Source organism: Eschrichtius robustus, chromosome 3 (assembly GCF_028021215.1).
Source record: "Eschrichtius robustus isolate mEscRob2 chromosome 3, mEscRob2.pri, whole genome shotgun sequence".
Taxonomy (NCBI): domain Eukaryota; kingdom Metazoa; phylum Chordata; class Mammalia; order Artiodactyla; family Eschrichtiidae; genus Eschrichtius; species Eschrichtius robustus.
Window position 1 is genome coordinate 22,537,592 of NC_090826.1, and position 17,665 is coordinate 22,555,256.

Below are 17,665 nucleotides of genomic sequence, written 5' to 3' on the forward strand. Positions count from 1 at the left end.
TAGCTGTGCAGCACGGCAAAAAAAAAAGGAAAGATAGACGGTTTTCACTTATCATTTTGTATCTTCCTGTATGGTTTGCATTTTCATCTATATACATGTATTACTTTTGGTTTTTTAAATGTAAAAAAGGATTTTATCTGGATTATCGGGTTATAGGCATTTTAGTTCCTTCTTTGTATTCCTCAGTGTCAAAAATTAAAATATGTAAAATAATTTCTTAAAGGAGGTAAAAGAGAATAAAAGGGTATTGTTAAAGGATATTAAAGACTATCATGGTCATTCTACATTCACAGCTTACCTGCTACACCTAAAATTGCCACTTTACATCTCTACTTAATAATGTATCCTTTTAAATATATATATATGTTTTATTCTTCCTATGAACTGTCAATAGATTCAGCCTACCCTACCAAACTCCATCGTAGTTGACTTGTTCCTCATCCATTCATTTGTTCAGTAAACACTAAGCAAAATCAGCAAAGCAGCGTATCCTACCAGTTAAGCCCTCAGGCTCTGGAGTAAGCAAACTTGAGTTCAGATCCCAGTTCTCCCACTTCTTGGCTGTGTCCTTTTGGGCAAGACAGTTACTCTCTAATCTTCAGTTTATCCCTAAAGTACAGATATGAATTTTACCTTTCCCACAAGGTTGCTATAAGAATTAAATGGGGACTCCCCTGGTGGCACAGTGGTTAAGAATCTGCCTGCTTGGGACTTCCCTCGTGGCACAGTGGTTGAGAATCCGCCTGCAAATGCAGGGGACACGGGTTCGAGCCCTGGTCTGGGAAGATCCCACATGCCGCAGAGCAGCTAAGCCCATGCACCACAACTACTGAGCCTGCACTCTAGAGCCCGCGTGCCACAACTACTGAAGCCCGCATGCCTAGAGCCCGAGCTCTGCAAAAAGAGAAGCCACCGCAATGAGAAGTCCATGCACCACAACGAAGAGTAACCCCTGCTCACCGCAACTAGAGAAAGCCCGCGTGCAGCAACGAAGACCCAACAACAAAGACCCAATGCAGCCAAAAATAAATAAATAAAATTTTAAAAAGGAAAAAAAAAGAATGTGCCTGCCATGCAGGGGACACGGGTTTGAGCCCTGGTCTGGGAAGATCCCACGTACTGCGGAGCAACTAAGCCCGTGTGCCACAAATACTGAGCCTATGCTCTAGAGCCTGCGAGCCACAACTACTGAAGCCCGCACGCCTAGAGCCCGTGCTCCGTAACAAGAGAAGCCACCGCAATGAGAACACACCGCAACGAAGAGTAGCCCCTGCTCGCCACAACTAAAGCCCGCGTGCAGCAATGAAGACCCGATGCAGCCATAAATAAATAAATAAATTTATTTTTTAAAAAAAGAATTAAATGAATTAGTACTTATAATGTGCTTAGCATTGTAACCACATAGTGAACATACAGTAGCTGTAATATTCTTATTAATTATAATCACTAATAAGATGTAATCTCTGGGGCTTCCCTGGTGGCGCAGTGGTTGAGAGTCTGCCTGCCAACGCAGGGGACACGGGTTCGAGCCCTGGTCTGGGAAGATCCTGCATGCCGCGGAGCAACTAGGCCCGTGAGCCACAATTACTGAGCCTGCGCGTCTGGAGCCTGTGCTCCGCAACATGAGAGGCCGCGATAATGAGAGGCCCGCACACCTTGATGAAGAGTGGCCCCCACTTGCCGCAACTGGAGAAAGCCCTCGCACAGAAACGAAGACCCAACACAGCCATAAATAAATAAATTAATTAATTAATTAAAAAAAAAAATCTCCACCAAGAAGATGTAATCTCTGTTCTTATGGAGCTTTCGGTCTGTGTTAAGCAGTTACAAGGTGCTCCTTAGAATTCCTTTTCAAAATAAGTCAGGTTAATTGAGATACAGTTTATATACAATAAAATTTACCCTTTTAAAGTATATTATAGTTCTTTTTTTTGACAAACACGTAAAATCATGTAACTACCACCGCAATCAAGATGTAGAGTAATAAAGACACAGACCTACTAGAGAATGGACTTGAGGATATGGGGAGGGGGAAGGGTAAGATGTGACAAAGTGAGAGAGTGGCATGGACATATATACACTACCAAACGTAAAATAGATAGCTAGTGGGAAGCAACCGCATAGCGCAGGGAGATCAGCTCTGTGCTTTGTGACTGCCTGGGGGGGTGGGATGGGGAGGGTGGGAGGGAGGGAGATGCAGGAGGGAGGAGATGTGGGAACATATGTATATGTATGACTGATTCACTTTGTTATAGAGCAGAAACTAACACACCATTGTAAAGCAATTATACTCCAATAAAGATGTTAAAAAAAAAAAAAAAGATGTAGAGTACTTCCTTCCATACCAAAAGTTCCCTGCTTACCTTTTATAATCAGAATTATACAATATGTAGCCTTTTGTCTGGTTTTTCACCTAGCATAAAGCTGTCAAGATTCATACATGTTGTTGCATGTATCAGTAGTTCATTCCTTTCATGCCTTTTTTTTCATATTTTTTTTTGTTTTATTTTTTCGTAGATCTTTATTGGAGTATAATTGCTTCACAGTACTGTGTTAGTTTCTGTTGCACAACAAAGCGAATCAGCCATATGCATACACATGTCCCCATATCCCCTCCCTCTTGAGCCTCCCTCCCATCCTCCCTATCCTACCCCTCTCGGTCATCACAAAGCACCGAGCTGATCTCCCTGTGCTGTGCTGCTGCTTTCTACCAGCCAACTATTCTACATTCGGTAGTGTGTATATGTCGATGCTACTCTCACTTCGCCCCAGCTTCCCCCTCCCACCCCATGTCCTCAAGTCCATTTTATATGTCTACCTCTTTATTCCTGCCCTGCAACTAGGTTCATCAGTACCATTTTTTTTTTTTTTAGATTCCATATATATGTGTTAGCAGACGGTATTTGTTTTTCTCTTTCTGACTTACTTCACTCTGTATGACAGACTCTAGGTCCATCCACCTTACTACAGATAACTCAGTTTCGTTTCTTTTTATGGCTGAGTAATATTCCATTGTATATATGTGCCACATCTTTATCCATTCATCTGTCGATGAACATTTAGGTTGGTACCATGTCCTGGCTATTGCAAATACTGCTGCAATGTACATTGTGGTACATGTCTCTCTTTTTTTTTTTAATTTATTTATTTATTGATTTTTGGTTGTGTTGGGTCTTCATTGCTATGCACAAGCTTTCTCTAGTTGCGGTGAGTGGGGGCTACTCTTCGTTGTGGTGCGCAGGCTTCTCATTGCAGTGACTTCTCTTGCTGCGGAGCACTGGCTCTAGGTGCGTGGGCTTCATCAGTTGTGGCACGTGGGCTCAGTAGTTGTGGCTCACGGGCTGTAGAGCACAGGCTCAGTAGCTGTGGTGCACGGACTTAGTTGCTCCGCAGCATGTGGGATCTTCCCGGACCAGGCAGGGCTCAAACCTGTGTCCCCTGCATTGGCAGGCAGATTCTTAACCACTGTGCCACCAGGGAAGCCCTACATGTCTCTTTTTGAATTATGGTTTTCTCAGGGTATATGCCCAGTAGTGGGATTGCTGGGTCATATGGTAGTTCTATTTTTAGTTTTTTAAGGAACCTCCATACTGTTTTCCATAGTGGTTGTATCAATTTACATTCCCACTAACAGTGCAGGAGGGTTCCCTTTTCACCATACCCTTTCCAGCATTTATTTTTTCTAGATTTTTTGATAATGGCCATTCTGACCAGCGTGAAGTGATACCTCATTGTAGTTTTGATTTGCATTTCTCTAATAATTAGTGATGTTGAGCATCTTTTCATGTGCCTCTTGGCCATCTGTATGTCTCCTTCGGTGAAATGTCTATTTAGGTCTTCCGCCCATTTTTAAATTGGATTGTTTGTTTTTTTGATATTGAGCTCCATGAGCTGTTTGTATATTTTGGAGATTAATCCTTTGTCTGTTGTTTCATTTGCAAATATTTTCTCCCATCCTGAGAGTTGTCTTTTTGTCTTGTTTATGGTTTCCTTTGCTGTGCAAAAGCTTTTAAGTTTAATTTTCCAGAATGTCATAAAGTTGGAATCATACAGTAGCTTTTTCATACGTAACTTTTTCAGATTGACTTCTATCACTTAGTAGTATGCATTTAAGGTTCCTCCATGTCTTTTCGTGGCTTGATAGCTCTTTTCTTTTTAGCACTGAAAAATATTCCATTGTTTGGATGTATCATGACTTATTTATCCTTTACCTACTGAAGAGCATCTTGGTTGCTTCCAAATTATGGCAGTTATGAATAAAGTTGCTATAAACATCTGTGTGTAGGTTTTGTGTGGATGTAAGTTTTCAATTATTTGGGTAAATACCAAGGGGTACAGTTGTTGGAATGTATGGTAAGGGTATGTTTAGTTTTTTAAGAAACTGCCAGATTGTCTTCCTGAGTGGCTGTACTATTTGGTGTTCCCATCAGCAATGAATGAGAGCTCCTATTGCTCCAGCATTTGGTGCTGTCAGTGTTTTGGATTTTGGCCATTCTAATAGGTGTATAGCGGTATCTCATTGTGGTTTTAATATGCAGTTTCCTCATGACTAATAATATTGAGTAACTTTTCATGTGTTTATTTGCCATCCATATCTTTTCTCTGATGAAATGTCTGTTCAGATCTTGATCTTTTTAAAAATTGGCTTATTTTCTTATTATTGAGTTGTGAGAGTTTTTTACATGGTCCACATACAAGTTCTTTATAAGTGTTACTACACAAATGTTTTTTTCCCAGCCTGTGGTTTGTCTTATTAGCAGACGTTTTTAATTGATGAAGTCCAATTTTTTCTTTTTTGGTTAGTGTTCCTTATCTTCTAAGAAATCTTTGTTTAACTCAAGGTCAGAAAGGTATTTTTGTTTTTCCTTCAAGATGTTTTATCTTTTTAGGTTTTACATTTAGGTCAATGATTCTTTTCGAGTTAACTTTTGGATATGATATGAAGTTGAAAATATTCTCCTTTGTCCACTGAATACTTTGACACCTTTATTAGTAAATTCCTGATTAAATAGGTAATTTTCTAGGGAAATATAATTTACTAAAGTGACTCAAGACATGAAAATCCCATATAGACTAACAGGCATGGTCGAAATGTTAAAATGTATCTAAGCCCAGTGAGTTGTTTTTTGTTTGTTTTTCTTTTTCTTTTTCTTTTTTTTTTTTTTTTTTTGGCTGTGTCGGGTCTTAGTTGCAACACACGGGATCTTTGTTGAGGCATGCGCTATCTTTTGTTGCAGCACGTGGGCTCTTCATTGTGGTGCATAGGCCTCTCTCTAGTTGTGGCAGCGGGTTTTCTCTCTCTAGTTGTGGCACGCAGGCTCCAGGGTGCATGGGCTCTGTAGGTTGTGGCACGTGGGCTCTCTCGTTGAGGTGCACGAGCTCAGTAGTTGTGGCACGTGGGCTTATTTGCTCTGCGGCATGTGGGATCTTAGTTCCCCGACCAGGGATCAAACCCGTGTCCCCTGCATTGAAAGGCGGATTCTTTACCGCTGGACCACTAGGGAAATCCCCCAGTGAGTCTTATGGACAGTTTCATTAATAGTTTGAAGAAGCAGATAATTACAATGCTATATCACACACTGTAGAGAAAAAGAAAGTACACCCATTTATTTTATAAAATTAGCAAAATCTTGATAACTGAGAGCTGACAAAGATAGTGCAAAAAGAAAATTGAAATTTGTCCTATCTCACTTAATGGATATAGTTGTAGAAAGTCTGTATAAAGTACTTGCAGATTAAATTCAACAAGTCATTATTACATTTTTTTCTGATTTCTAAAACAATACATATTTCCTCCAGAAAATATAAAGTGGTGTAAAGTAGAAAAATTTAAGTCACACTTGATCTTTCCACCCTGTGGTAACTACGGATAATATTTTGATATATTTACTTCCATGTTTTTTTCCAGAGCAGTTATCTATATAGTTATAGATAACTATATTACTATAGCTATATAGTTATTTTAACATACTGATTAGAACTGCTTTTTTCCCCATTGGATATGTCAGATCTCTCAGTATATTAAAGGAATATAACCAAGAGGAATTCTTTCAAGATCTAAGTATTGTATTAAGGAAACTATAAATAATAACACATTAGTACATTGGTAAGTCAAAAAAACAGGAGGAAAGCGATATGCTTATCTCTACTGATCACAGAAATTTTTGATAAAATTCAACTATTCCACTCAAAGCTTTTATTACACTAAGAATAGGATAATTTATTTTTATTCTAAAATATTTAAATAATAACAAGCACCTATATTTCTACTCAATTGATTTTAAAATTGGTAACGTGAGGACATATTTATAAAAGTTACATATAATCTCCTTTGACCACTACTCTCCAGTGACAACCCATAACATGAATGTTGTGTATATCCTTTTAGTTCATTTTTTTCTTTTATACTATGCTTACATAATCCTTTAATATGATAAAGAACAGCTATCTGAAACCAAGAGACACTAGCACACTTACCAGTGAAATATTGAAGAAATGTCCGCTAGAGCAAGAACAAGACAAGAATGCCCGCTGTTACTTTATTTAACATTATTTTGGGGGTTCTTAGTGCAGTAAGATGAGCAATCATTAGAGGTATGTTTCCAATAACGAACAAAATAAGTACATAGCTGTTGGCTAATATTATTCTCTCTTCAGAAAAATATTCCCAAAAGAATCAACTGAAAAATAATTCAGTAACATGGCTGATAAATGCAAACTAAATGTTCAAAAATGAATCGTTAAAATTTTATATATATTAGAATAAACTATAGCTTAAAAACTAAGGGGATTAAAAGTATTTACAACAACCAAAATTATAAAATACCTATGAATGATCTTAATAAGAAAAGTATATAACTTATAAAACTAGAAATTTGCTATCATAGATAAGTAAATAAAGGCGTTACATCAAGAAATAAGAAAATTTATTAGTGTCCGTCTACCCATTTACCTAAAGAAATAACCTTGATAAAGAGCAGTGTGCACAGCACAGTGTATTGGCATATTCAGATTTAAAAGTGTGTATTATTTTTATTAAAGAAAAGAAAACTTTAAAGTTTTTGAGATTTTTATGGTTTAATAGTAAGTGATGAGTGGGACTTCCTTGCCAGTCCAGTGGTTAAGACTCTGCACTGTTGCAGGGGGCACGGGTTCAATCCCTGGTCGGGGAACTAAGATCCCGCAAGCCCCATGGCACGGCCAAAATAAAAATATAAATAAATGTTTTTCCTCAACTTTACTTCAAATTCAGGTTAAGTATGATCAGTGGGATTTAAAAGTTGGTAATAAAACTTGTATGAACATTTCCCATTAGGCAGGGGACCATTAGTTTCAAAACAACCTCAGTGGATGGCTTCTTGGGCCTCTAGAGTTCTATCATACTAAAAATAGCCTTTCATGATAGAGCTTTGACTTGATTCAAAGGCAGGGTAGGTTTTACAAGATTGCAACATGAAACATCAGTGGAGTCCAAAACACGCACAGATGTGCACACACGTACACACCCCGTAATGGAGGCTTCCATTAAAAGAGGGGGATAGTAGTATAATGGACTACCTTGTGGAATGATGTTGATGGCCTTCAGTTCCTCATTGAAGATTTGTGTGTGTGTGTGTGTGTGTGTTTAATATTTATTTATTCTGGCTGCGTCGGATCTTAGTTGCGGCATGCAGGATCTTCGTTGTGGCATACAGGCTCTTAGTCGTGGTATGCAGGCTTCTTGGTTGCGGCATGCAGATTCTTAGCTGTGGCATGCAAACTCTTTAGTTGCATCAGGTGTGCAAGATCTAGTTCCCCGACCAAGTATCGAACCCAGGCCCCCTGCATTGGGAGTGTGGAGTCTTACCCAGTGGACCACCAGGGAAGTCCCAAAGATTTGTGTTTTGTTTTTTCCTCATCAAACTAGCGTGTGTATCTCTTGGTAGCCAGAGTGATATCATATCAGATTGCAGTCTGTAGCTACAGCTTTCTTTTTTTTCACTGCATGAGAATATTAAATAAATACTACATTTTATTTGACTATTTAAACATTATAAAATTTCAGATTTAGGTTTCTTTTGATGATTGTGTATCTTCTGTTTTTCTTCTTTGATCTCCCAAAAGAATTTAAATGGTGTAAAGCAGATGGGTCTAGCAGCTTTATTTTGTCCATTTTACACCCCGCCCCCCACCCCAGGTCAGTCTTTTCCCTCTTCAGTACAGAGCTGGATAATCAAAGGGCTTGAATAGCAAGAACCCATAGGAATTATGTCTTAAATAGTAAAAGAGAAAAGTGGCACCAAAGAAAAGACATTCTTGCTGGGGTGAAGTGCTTTGGTGTGTGCTTGTTACTTCTAGTTATAATCTCATAATGCCTCCAGGGCCAGTAGCTTAACATTAGTTACAGTGAAGTCCAGTTGGTTTTGCTTGTAATTTATTGTCATACTCACTACATACCCTAACCAATCAAAAGGTGAAAAAGCGGATGGATGGGTGATTGACTGGCTGAATGATTCATTAATTCATTTAATAAATTTTCCTAGGCACATTGCCCTAGCTGCCATGAAGGACAAAAAAAACAAACAAAAAGAAAGAATAAGATATACTTTCACCAAATGACCCAACAATCCCACTACTGGGTATATACCCAGAGAAAACCATAATTTAAAAAAACACATGCACCCCAATGTTCATAGCAGCATACAATAGCTAGGACATGGAAGCAACCTAAATGTCCATCAACAGAGGAATGGATAAAGAAGATGTGGTGCATATATACATGGAATATTACTCAGCCATAAAAAGTAATGAAATTGGTTCATTTGTAGAGACGTGGATGGACCTAGAGAGTGTCATACAGAGTGAAGTAAGTCAGAAAGAGAAAAGCAAATATCGTATAATAAGGCATATGTGCAGAATCTAGAAAAATGGTATAGGTGATCTTATTTGCAAAGCAGAAGTAGAGACATAGACGTAGAGAACAAATGTGTGGATACCAAGGGAGAAAGGGGTGGGGACGCAGGAGTTGGGAGACTGGGATTGACAAATATACATTATTGATGCTATGTATAAAATAGACAACTGATGGGAACATACTGTATAGCACAAGGAACTCTACCTAATGCACTGTGGTAACCTAAATGGGAGGGAAGTCCAAAAGGGAGGGGATATCTGTATGTGTGGCTGATTCATTTTGTTGTGCAGTGGAGGCTAACAGAATATTGTAAAGCAGCCATACTCCAATAAAAATTAATTTTAAAAAAAGAATAAGATATAGATATAGTTTCATCACTCAAAGAGGAGATTAAAAACTATTAATGCTAGGCAGAATGAATAAGTGTTTTTATACAGATAAAAATAATTGTGTTATTGGAATTTCATGCCATGTTATTCAACATGACTTGTACTTAAGGAAATTATTAAAACAAAACTAGCTTTATAGCATCTATATTGCCTTTTCTATATCTGTGTTGTTTGAACAGCTTAATACTGATGACTTTAAGTAGAGTTTTTTTGTTTTAATTGTTTTTGTCTCGTATCTAACAGGAAAATTTGGTGAACATGGAGAAATAGGAAAAACTAGGGGCTCCTAAGTACCTTAGGGAGTATGGATAGACAGTACCTGGTGGTGAAGCACACTTGTACATTGCTAATAATGATTGCTCCCGGTAGCATACATGTGGGTTAAAGGTGTAAACCTGTGCTTCAGTAATTTGGGTTTCTCATGCAGTACTGGGACTGAAGTATTTTTGTTCTAGATTTGGTTCGAGGGGTAGTAGAAATGTCTGTATCCCATATAACCAACTTTTCTTGATTCTAGACCTTTCACTTATTTTCTAAGTAATTCCTTTAAAAATTGATTTTGAGATAAGAAACATCATTCTTTTTGGTAGTCATACTGGAAATATCAGGGGTAAGCTAAGAGAACAAATTGTTGGTGTTTTTAATTTTAACATTGTCATTTTGGGCACTTCACGTAACTGTCTGTACCTGAATTTTACTTTTGTTAAAGTACTACCTCCTAAAGTTTTTATATTAAAAATAAGTGTTCTTATCTAAACAGCTAGGAAGTATTGTGTGAATTCAAAGTCCATTTTGTAGTACAGACTATCTTGTAGTAGTTGGGAATGGAGATTCACATCCAGATTACTTAGATATGAACTTTACCTTTGCCGTTGATTAGCTATGAACTCCTTGGACAGGTTTACCCCTGGGTGACTTAGTTTCCTCAACTACTAAATGGGGATAATAAATGGTATCCTTCGTATAGCCTTGTTGTAAGAATTAGACAAAACAAAACACTTAGAATAGTCCCTGGCATTATAATACATGGTCGATTAATGTTAGCTGTTATTATCCATAGAGAATGGGGAGAAGGAATGCATAGGAAGTTGAACTTAATTTACCTTTTCTAAGCTTTAGCTTTCTTTTTCATCAGATCTTTTGTTAGAGATGTTCATATGTAACAGTAAGTCATTTTGAGTTTAGTATTATTTTCTTTTTGTTTGATGGAAACTTTTACCATTTAATGAAATGATCAGAAACCAGAAAACAGGAATGAAGGGGAGAAGAAGCAGAGACCAGAAATCAGCTTTGAGTGATTAAAAACTGGCGATGCTACTTTAGTCCTTTTGTTTCTCTTAGGAACTAGAAGAAAAGTAGAGCTATTTTTTTAAATCAGTTTTTTATAAGTCTAAAAGCAACAGTAATTAAAAGATTATGTCACTGTAAGCATCTATGGAAGTGAATTTATGGTAACATGCAACCCATAGCTAAGTTAGCAAGATAATCTCAATTATATCTGTCTTTTTCTTTCCTGTTTGTCATGAAACTGTTCAGTGATTTATTATAGTATGTTCAGTACCTACAGGCCTGGCATGTTTCCCAACACAAATACTCCATAACCTGAAAGGGACACTTAACAAGCTAAACTAGTGAAAGATCTTACTTTCCCTTTGCCTCCCTCCATTTAAAAAATATTTACTGAATGCCTTCTGTGTGCTGAGAAGTATGTTACTAGCTGAGGATATAAAGACAATTTCTGTTCAAAGAATGTAGGAGAGACAAATAAGTAAGTAGATAATTTTAACAAAAGTGATTTATACCCCTATATGTAGAGGTATATACAGGGTGACTTCGGAGTACCGAAGGGGTGCATAATTCAGTCTTAAGTATAGAAAGGTAGATGTTCAAGGAGGGATTCCTAGAGGAAGTGAAACATAAACTGAATTTTGAAGGAGTGGGAGTTAGCCAGATTAAGGAATGGAGGGAGAGGACATTTTAGGCAGCTAGAAGAGCAGATGCATAGATAGATAGACCTGGGCAAATATATCATCGTTTAAGAATTCCAGGTGGTTTGGAATAGGACTAAAGACAGCAGGCATGGGAGAGTGGTGAGAGAAAAGGTTAGACAGAAAGATAGGCATTGGTGCAGCAACGTGGATGGACCTAGAGATTGTCATACTGAGTGAAGTAAGACACAGAGAAAGACAAATATTTGATATCGCTTATATGTGGGATCTAAAAAAATGGTACAAATGAACTTATTTACAAAGCAGAAATAGAGTCACAGATGTAGAAAACAAACTTATGGTTACCAAGAGGGAAGGGGGGGAGGGATAAATTGGGAGATTGGGATTGACATATACACACTGCTGTATATAAAATAACTAATAAGAACCTACTGTATAACACTGGGAACTCTACTCACTACTCTGTAGTGGCCTATATGGGAAAAGAATCTAAAACAGAGTGGATATATGTATATGTATAACTGATTCACTTTGCTGTATACCTGAAACTAACGCAACATTGTAAATCAACTATACTCCAGTAAGAATTTTAAAAAAAAAAAGAAAGAAAGAAAGATAGACATTGGGCCAGGTCTTGAAGGATTTTTAATAAGCTGTGAAGAGCCCTGTCAGATTTGTGTTTTTGTAAAGGTCATGGTGGTACCACTGTTGAGAATAGATCAGAAAGGGACAAAACTGGAGTCAGGTAAGAAGGAAATCATTACTGTCCCAAACACACATACAAGGATGTCACATTTGAAAGCTGTGATCCACAAATAAATTCTGTCAAACTGGGGTTTATAAAATTGTTTAAGGATATAGAAGAGTTTTTGTCCCAAGTGAATAAATCCCAGAAGAATCATTTTAGCCCTTTATCTTTTTTTCTTTTCATTCACTACAAATCAACACAACAAACTTGGTTGTCAGCAATTTGGATTTTAGGGTAGGTGGTATTCTGAAGGCTCTTGGTGCCTAAACCTGGGAACAAGATGAGAATGGGTAAAGTGTTTAATAGCTAATTGGATCCTGTTTGATTTGGGGCTTTTTCAACAAAGGAACTTATTTTTAGGCTGAAAAAACAGTAATCAGATTTGCATCTTGGATGGTTTTATTTGGTGACTACATTTTTATAGACCCGGTAGCACTAATAAAGATTAGCTTTTCAGAAAGGTTAAATTAGGATTGGGCTCATTGCTTTAACGTAGACAGATGAGCAAAGGGACAGGTTGTTCATATTTTCTCTGACCTCATACATTGTTTTCCTAAAGTGTTAATGTGTTTCACTGTTACTTTTTTTTTTTTTACAAGATTTAGAAGCAAAGGTATGTATAATCCAAAACACTATTTCTCTTTGAATTTAGAAATTATATACATAATCTTTTTTTTCTCCTGTACCTCACCTCCTAGGTTCTGTGGTTGTGAAAGTTTGAGAGTTTTGAGGGAAGAGAATGGTATAAAAGAGATGGGTATTTCTTACATGAAAAACGAAGAATAAAGTACATTTGAATTACTGACTGGAGCAAGTTTGATAGAAACACCATTTATATGGTCATCCTTTGTTCTTTTGTGGAATTACTGTTGACTCATAGTGTAACCAGGTGTTCATTACTCAGAATTTTTATTTAGTAGAAGATGCAGTCTGTATTCTCCTGCACGTGTACTGGAAAAGAATGTTTAAGGAGATTTCTTGTTAGAAATTTCTGAATAATTTTTACAAATGTTATAGCTATCATCAGACTTATTGTATTTCCACTGGATATGTGGCTGAGTGTTGGTAATATTTGGATTTCTTTCTCACTGTCTAAAAGTGAAACTGAGAACCAAATGAGTTAGAAAGAGTTATGAAAGAGAGAGAAGGAAGGAGAGACGTGGCAGTGACTAGTAGTCATCTCTGAGTCATCAACAATGAATGCCACTTTACTGGAGAACATTCAGTGTTTCAAAGCCCTGTGACGGGCAGCTCCTTGATTTCTGACTGGTTAGTTTCTACACATCATTGATACCTCCAGGTTCTTTAGTAGACAGAGGCCACTTGGGACTTAGTTTTTATGAATATCATGTGGTTTTATTAAATATTTTTCTTTAAGATTAAGATTTCTCAATCACTTTCATTGTAACTACATGAAAAAATACTATTTGGGGTACATAGAATGTTAAATGGACAGACAGTAAGATGGAGGTGGTTAATTTTCAATTGGTAACAAATGGATATAATTCTCAGTAGATCTTTAAATTGAAATAAAACCATCCTTCCTTGAGCTTTGAGTTGTTATTAATAGTCAAAGACTTTACTTAAGTGTTACTAGGAAAAGAAACAGTAATTCAACTGTTAAAGTAAGAGTATCAAAGATTGTGAGTATAAATAGCTCAATAGTTTGTGACTGAATAAAAGGAAACTTTTTTTTTTTTACTGTCAGTGTTCCTTCGGAGTATACTGCCTCTAGTAGTTGGTGTTTAGTCATTGGTGCCATGGAAAATAGATACCACATGCTGATGAAATACTCTGCTTTGCATTGTTACTGGAAGACTTGTAAGTGTGCTTTAAAAATACTTTGCGTTTGGCCTATCTGATAGAACTTTGTGCAGTGACGGAAATGTTCTAGATCTGCACCGTCCAGTGTGGTGGCCATGTGTGAAATGTGGCTAGTACAACTGAGAAACTGAATTGCAAATTGTGTTTAGTATAAATGTATTAAATATTAATATAGATATAAATAATCATACGTAACTAGTGACCACAGTATTAGACAGCACATCTTTAAATATTTGAGAACTGAGCAGCCCATTTGATAACCCTTACTTCACTGACCAGTCATTAAAATATACTATAGTTGTAATTAATATTTACTTTTAGTACGTTAATTGAGGAATGTGTTGTTTATTTCAGGTCTTTGTTTATATGTCATCTTCCCAATGAGGCCCTTCTGCTTGCACAGTTTATAATTTAGCACCCTCTTTCTCAGCCCGTCTTATTTCCTTTCCCTGAATAATTTTTTTTCTATAGCACTTATCACCATCTAACATACTAGAAAGAAGGCATAGATTTTTCCCTCTTTGTATCCAGTCAGTGTTTCCAACACCTAGAACAATAACTGATACTTTAGAGGTGCTCAGGACATTTTTGTGGAACGAATAAATGAGGATTGTGGTTTCCCAATAGTAATACCCCAATTCATTAAGCACTTATTTTGCATTCTATGGCAAGCATTGAGTTGGATTAGCTATATAAAGTGCACCATGACCACTGTTCTCTTCCGTAATAAAACATTTCTTGGAACCATTATTTGAAACAGAACACTGAATTGGTTGTCGTTAGTTTGACTCTGCTGTAGAATTTCAGAACCTGAAGGGAGCTTGGCAATAATTTGATTCAGGTGCCTGATGTCACATAGTGGATTAAAGTTTGATAAATGTCATTTGTATCCTCTTCTCATTTCCCTTTTTCCCTCATCCACACAACCTGTGAATCTTTTTGCTCAGTTTTTTTTTCCACTTCTTCTCATCTCCATTCAGCTAATTCTTTTTTTTTAATTAAGATTTTAACAAATTAATTAATTTATTTATTTTTGTCTGCGTTGGGTCTTCGTTGTGGTGCATGGGCTTCTCATTGCCGTGGCTTCTCTTGTTGCAGATCACGGGCTTTAGGTGTGTAGGCTTCAGTAGTTGTGGTGTGCGGGCTCAGTAGTTGTTGCTCGTGGGCTGTAGAGCGCAGGCTCAGTAGTTGTGGTGCACGGGCTTAGTTGCTCCGCGGCATGTGGGATATTCCTGGACCAGGGCTCGAACCCGTGTCCCCTGCGTTGGCAGGCGGATTCTTAACCACTGAGCCACAAGGGAAGTCCCCCATTCAGCTAATTCTCATTTTCATCTAGGCCTACCTTTTCCACTGACTCTACTGTACTCTGAGGAACTACCTAATCCCTTAACCCAATCAGAGAGAAACCTTTTGTCTTTCTTAACTGAAACTTTCCTGTTTACTATAATTTTTATAACTAACTCCTCAGTTCTAGAAACATCTCCTGACCACTAGAGAGCATCCTTAAGAATTTATTGTCTTCGAAACAAAAACTTTAAGAGAAAGCAAAAAGAATTTCTGTAGCTCCAATTTCCTAGCCTGAGGTCTCTTATTCCATGGATCTGAAAGCAGTCCTGCTGGCATAATTTCAGTTTCTTTCTCCCATAAACACAGTCCAACATACTGTAGGTTTGTAAACGTATACATTACTTCATGCCTGCCATATGTATAGCTACTGTGATGTAAAGGCATAGCAGAACTTCCCCATTTTTTCCTAAGGAACGGTGGTACTTAAATGTAAGCATTCGGTGGCGGGGGGGAGTCATTTATATGAAGAATCTAAGTGAGGTGAGAAGGATCCAAATATATTAAGCACTTTCAGTCATCAGACTATAATTTAGAGATTTCTCTTATTTAATCCTCACAAAAACTCTGAGTAATTATCTCTATCTCATATAAGTTAAGTAACTTGTTCAGAGTCACCTAATCAGCAAATGGAAAAGCTGAAATTTTACAGTTATGTGTATGTAACTCCAAAGCCTCGAAAGCTTTCCTCCGTTGGTAAGCCATGCTTCCTTCTGGAAGTGGGGGTAGGCAGGGGACACGAGTTACAGTATTTGATGTAGAATAGGCGGCGTGTGTGTTCATTTTTTGCCTCCAATGAGCCAGCCACAGAAAGAAACCAGTGTCACTGGGAGTAAGAGGGATGAGTATCTGGTGGTACAGGGGCTCCCCCTTAACTTTAATCTCTGTCTTTCAGCCTGTTCTTCCGGCTAGTTCACATGGAGTAGAAGTGCTTTCTGCTGAGGATCTTGAGCCTAGCAGTCGTGATTATATGAGGGTTTATGTAAACATTCACTTGACACATTTGTCTTCTTTGAAAGTTATTACGACTTGCAAAGCAGTAAATTCTCAAAAACCATCATAAGCATGCCATTTTTCACACAGAATTGAGAGTTTCACAGTAGTTCTCAAGATTGTTTGGAATGATAAACTAGTCTGTGGTCTTGACATTTCTTCCAGCCTTCGTCTGTGGCACTTTTCGCCTTAACTGTCTTTTGCTACCAGATTCTGTGAGCAAAGCTTAAAGTTGAGGAATGCTGTTTCTTCCCTTGTCCTCAAGGTTAATAAATACTTTTTGCATGTCGACCATGCACTGAGTCGTGCCAGGCACTAAGGGCTTAAGTGTAAACACATCATGGTTCCTGCCCAGCAGAGAAGTCGGAAGATCATTGCAGTTTAGGGTGATAATCCGGCACCATCAGTCATGATCAGCTCTTTACCTCTCCAGTCTTATCTCTTGCTGCCCTTACCTTTTTCTCACCTCTGGTATTCCTTCTGTGACTGACTCTCTCAGATTTTAGAAGTCACTTAATTCAAGATATTTTCTCTCATCTCTCAGGAGAAAGCTAGATGCCCCCAGCCCCATCAATATGTGTTTGCATAGCACCTAGGTACTTATCATGCTCTATTGTCGATCCTACTTATTTGAACTGTAATCACCTTAAGGACAAAAACTATTCTTTTTAGTTCCAGCGCATTGCTGGGCACATAATCAGTGACCAGGAAATCTTTGTCTGAATTCTGCTTGAGTGACTAAGAAAAGGCTCTTAATAGTGGAAGCAACATTTGAGCCAATTCTTAAAGGATGGGTAGGAGTTCCCTAGATGGATCTGGGAAAGAAATTCCAGGCCAAGGGAGTGGTTTGTACAAATAGATGAGACAATGAAGAGTTTACAAGTGACTAGCAAGGCATTCTAATTTCCACATGGAAAATGAGACATAGGTTATTAATTGTAGGATGTTATCTCCTATTCAGAGCCAGCCAGACTAGATTAGAGTTAGATGGTGGAATAAAGAATAGAAAGCTGCTCCCACCCTCAATTATATATAAAGAAGTTGAAAATTAGTCTTTTACTTGAATATGTATCTGTGTGACCTGTTAATAATTTCTGTTGGTCAGCCTTTCCTAGAGGAAAGTGACTCTCTTCCCAACCTCTCACTAGAGCTCACCTCCTTGAGACATCTCAGACTTAAAGTGGTATGCTGAATTAAGCTGAGGGAGATGTAATTGAAATAGCAAAGAGCTTACTCTCCTAGGTAAGCCAATTTATATTGGTACCTCAGCATAAAAGTACATTTAAATGGAAGCATTATACTTTTGTGATTGATCTTGTAAACTGTTTATTGACAATATAAAGCATGTTCTCACGTTAGTGTCTGATGTGCTGGCCAACAAAAAGTTTTGGAATTGTAAGTGTCACTAAAGGTTTTGAATGTTAAGCAGTGTTTGTTTAGAAACAGTTCTTCGATAAAATGAGACTGGTTGGGGACTTCAATTGCTATCTAAATCTAAGCTGTAACTTAGATTCCTTTGCATATT

The 17,665-nt window shown here is 37.6% G+C and overlaps 1 protein-coding gene across 13 annotated transcripts in view; it reads left to right on the plus strand.

Moving 5' to 3' along the window:
• PHACTR4 (phosphatase and actin regulator 4) overlaps positions 1-17,665 on the plus strand; it is a 114,209-nt gene that overhangs the window by 48,600 nt on the left and 47,944 nt on the right. For 3 of the 13 annotated variants that reach the window (XM_068539281.1, XM_068539278.1, XM_068539282.1), the window contains exon 3: positions 13,688-13,800. The exons of 8 other annotated variants lie outside the window; for them this stretch is intronic. In XM_068539281.1, the coding sequence (XP_068395382.1) occupies positions 13,740-13,800 (61 nt within the window). In that variant the 5' untranslated portion in view covers positions 13,688-13,739. Of the gene's footprint in view, positions 1-13,687; positions 13,801-17,665 lie in introns of those variants that run through there. 2 more of the 13 variants (XM_068539292.1, XM_068539291.1) reach the window with 2 other exon arrangements.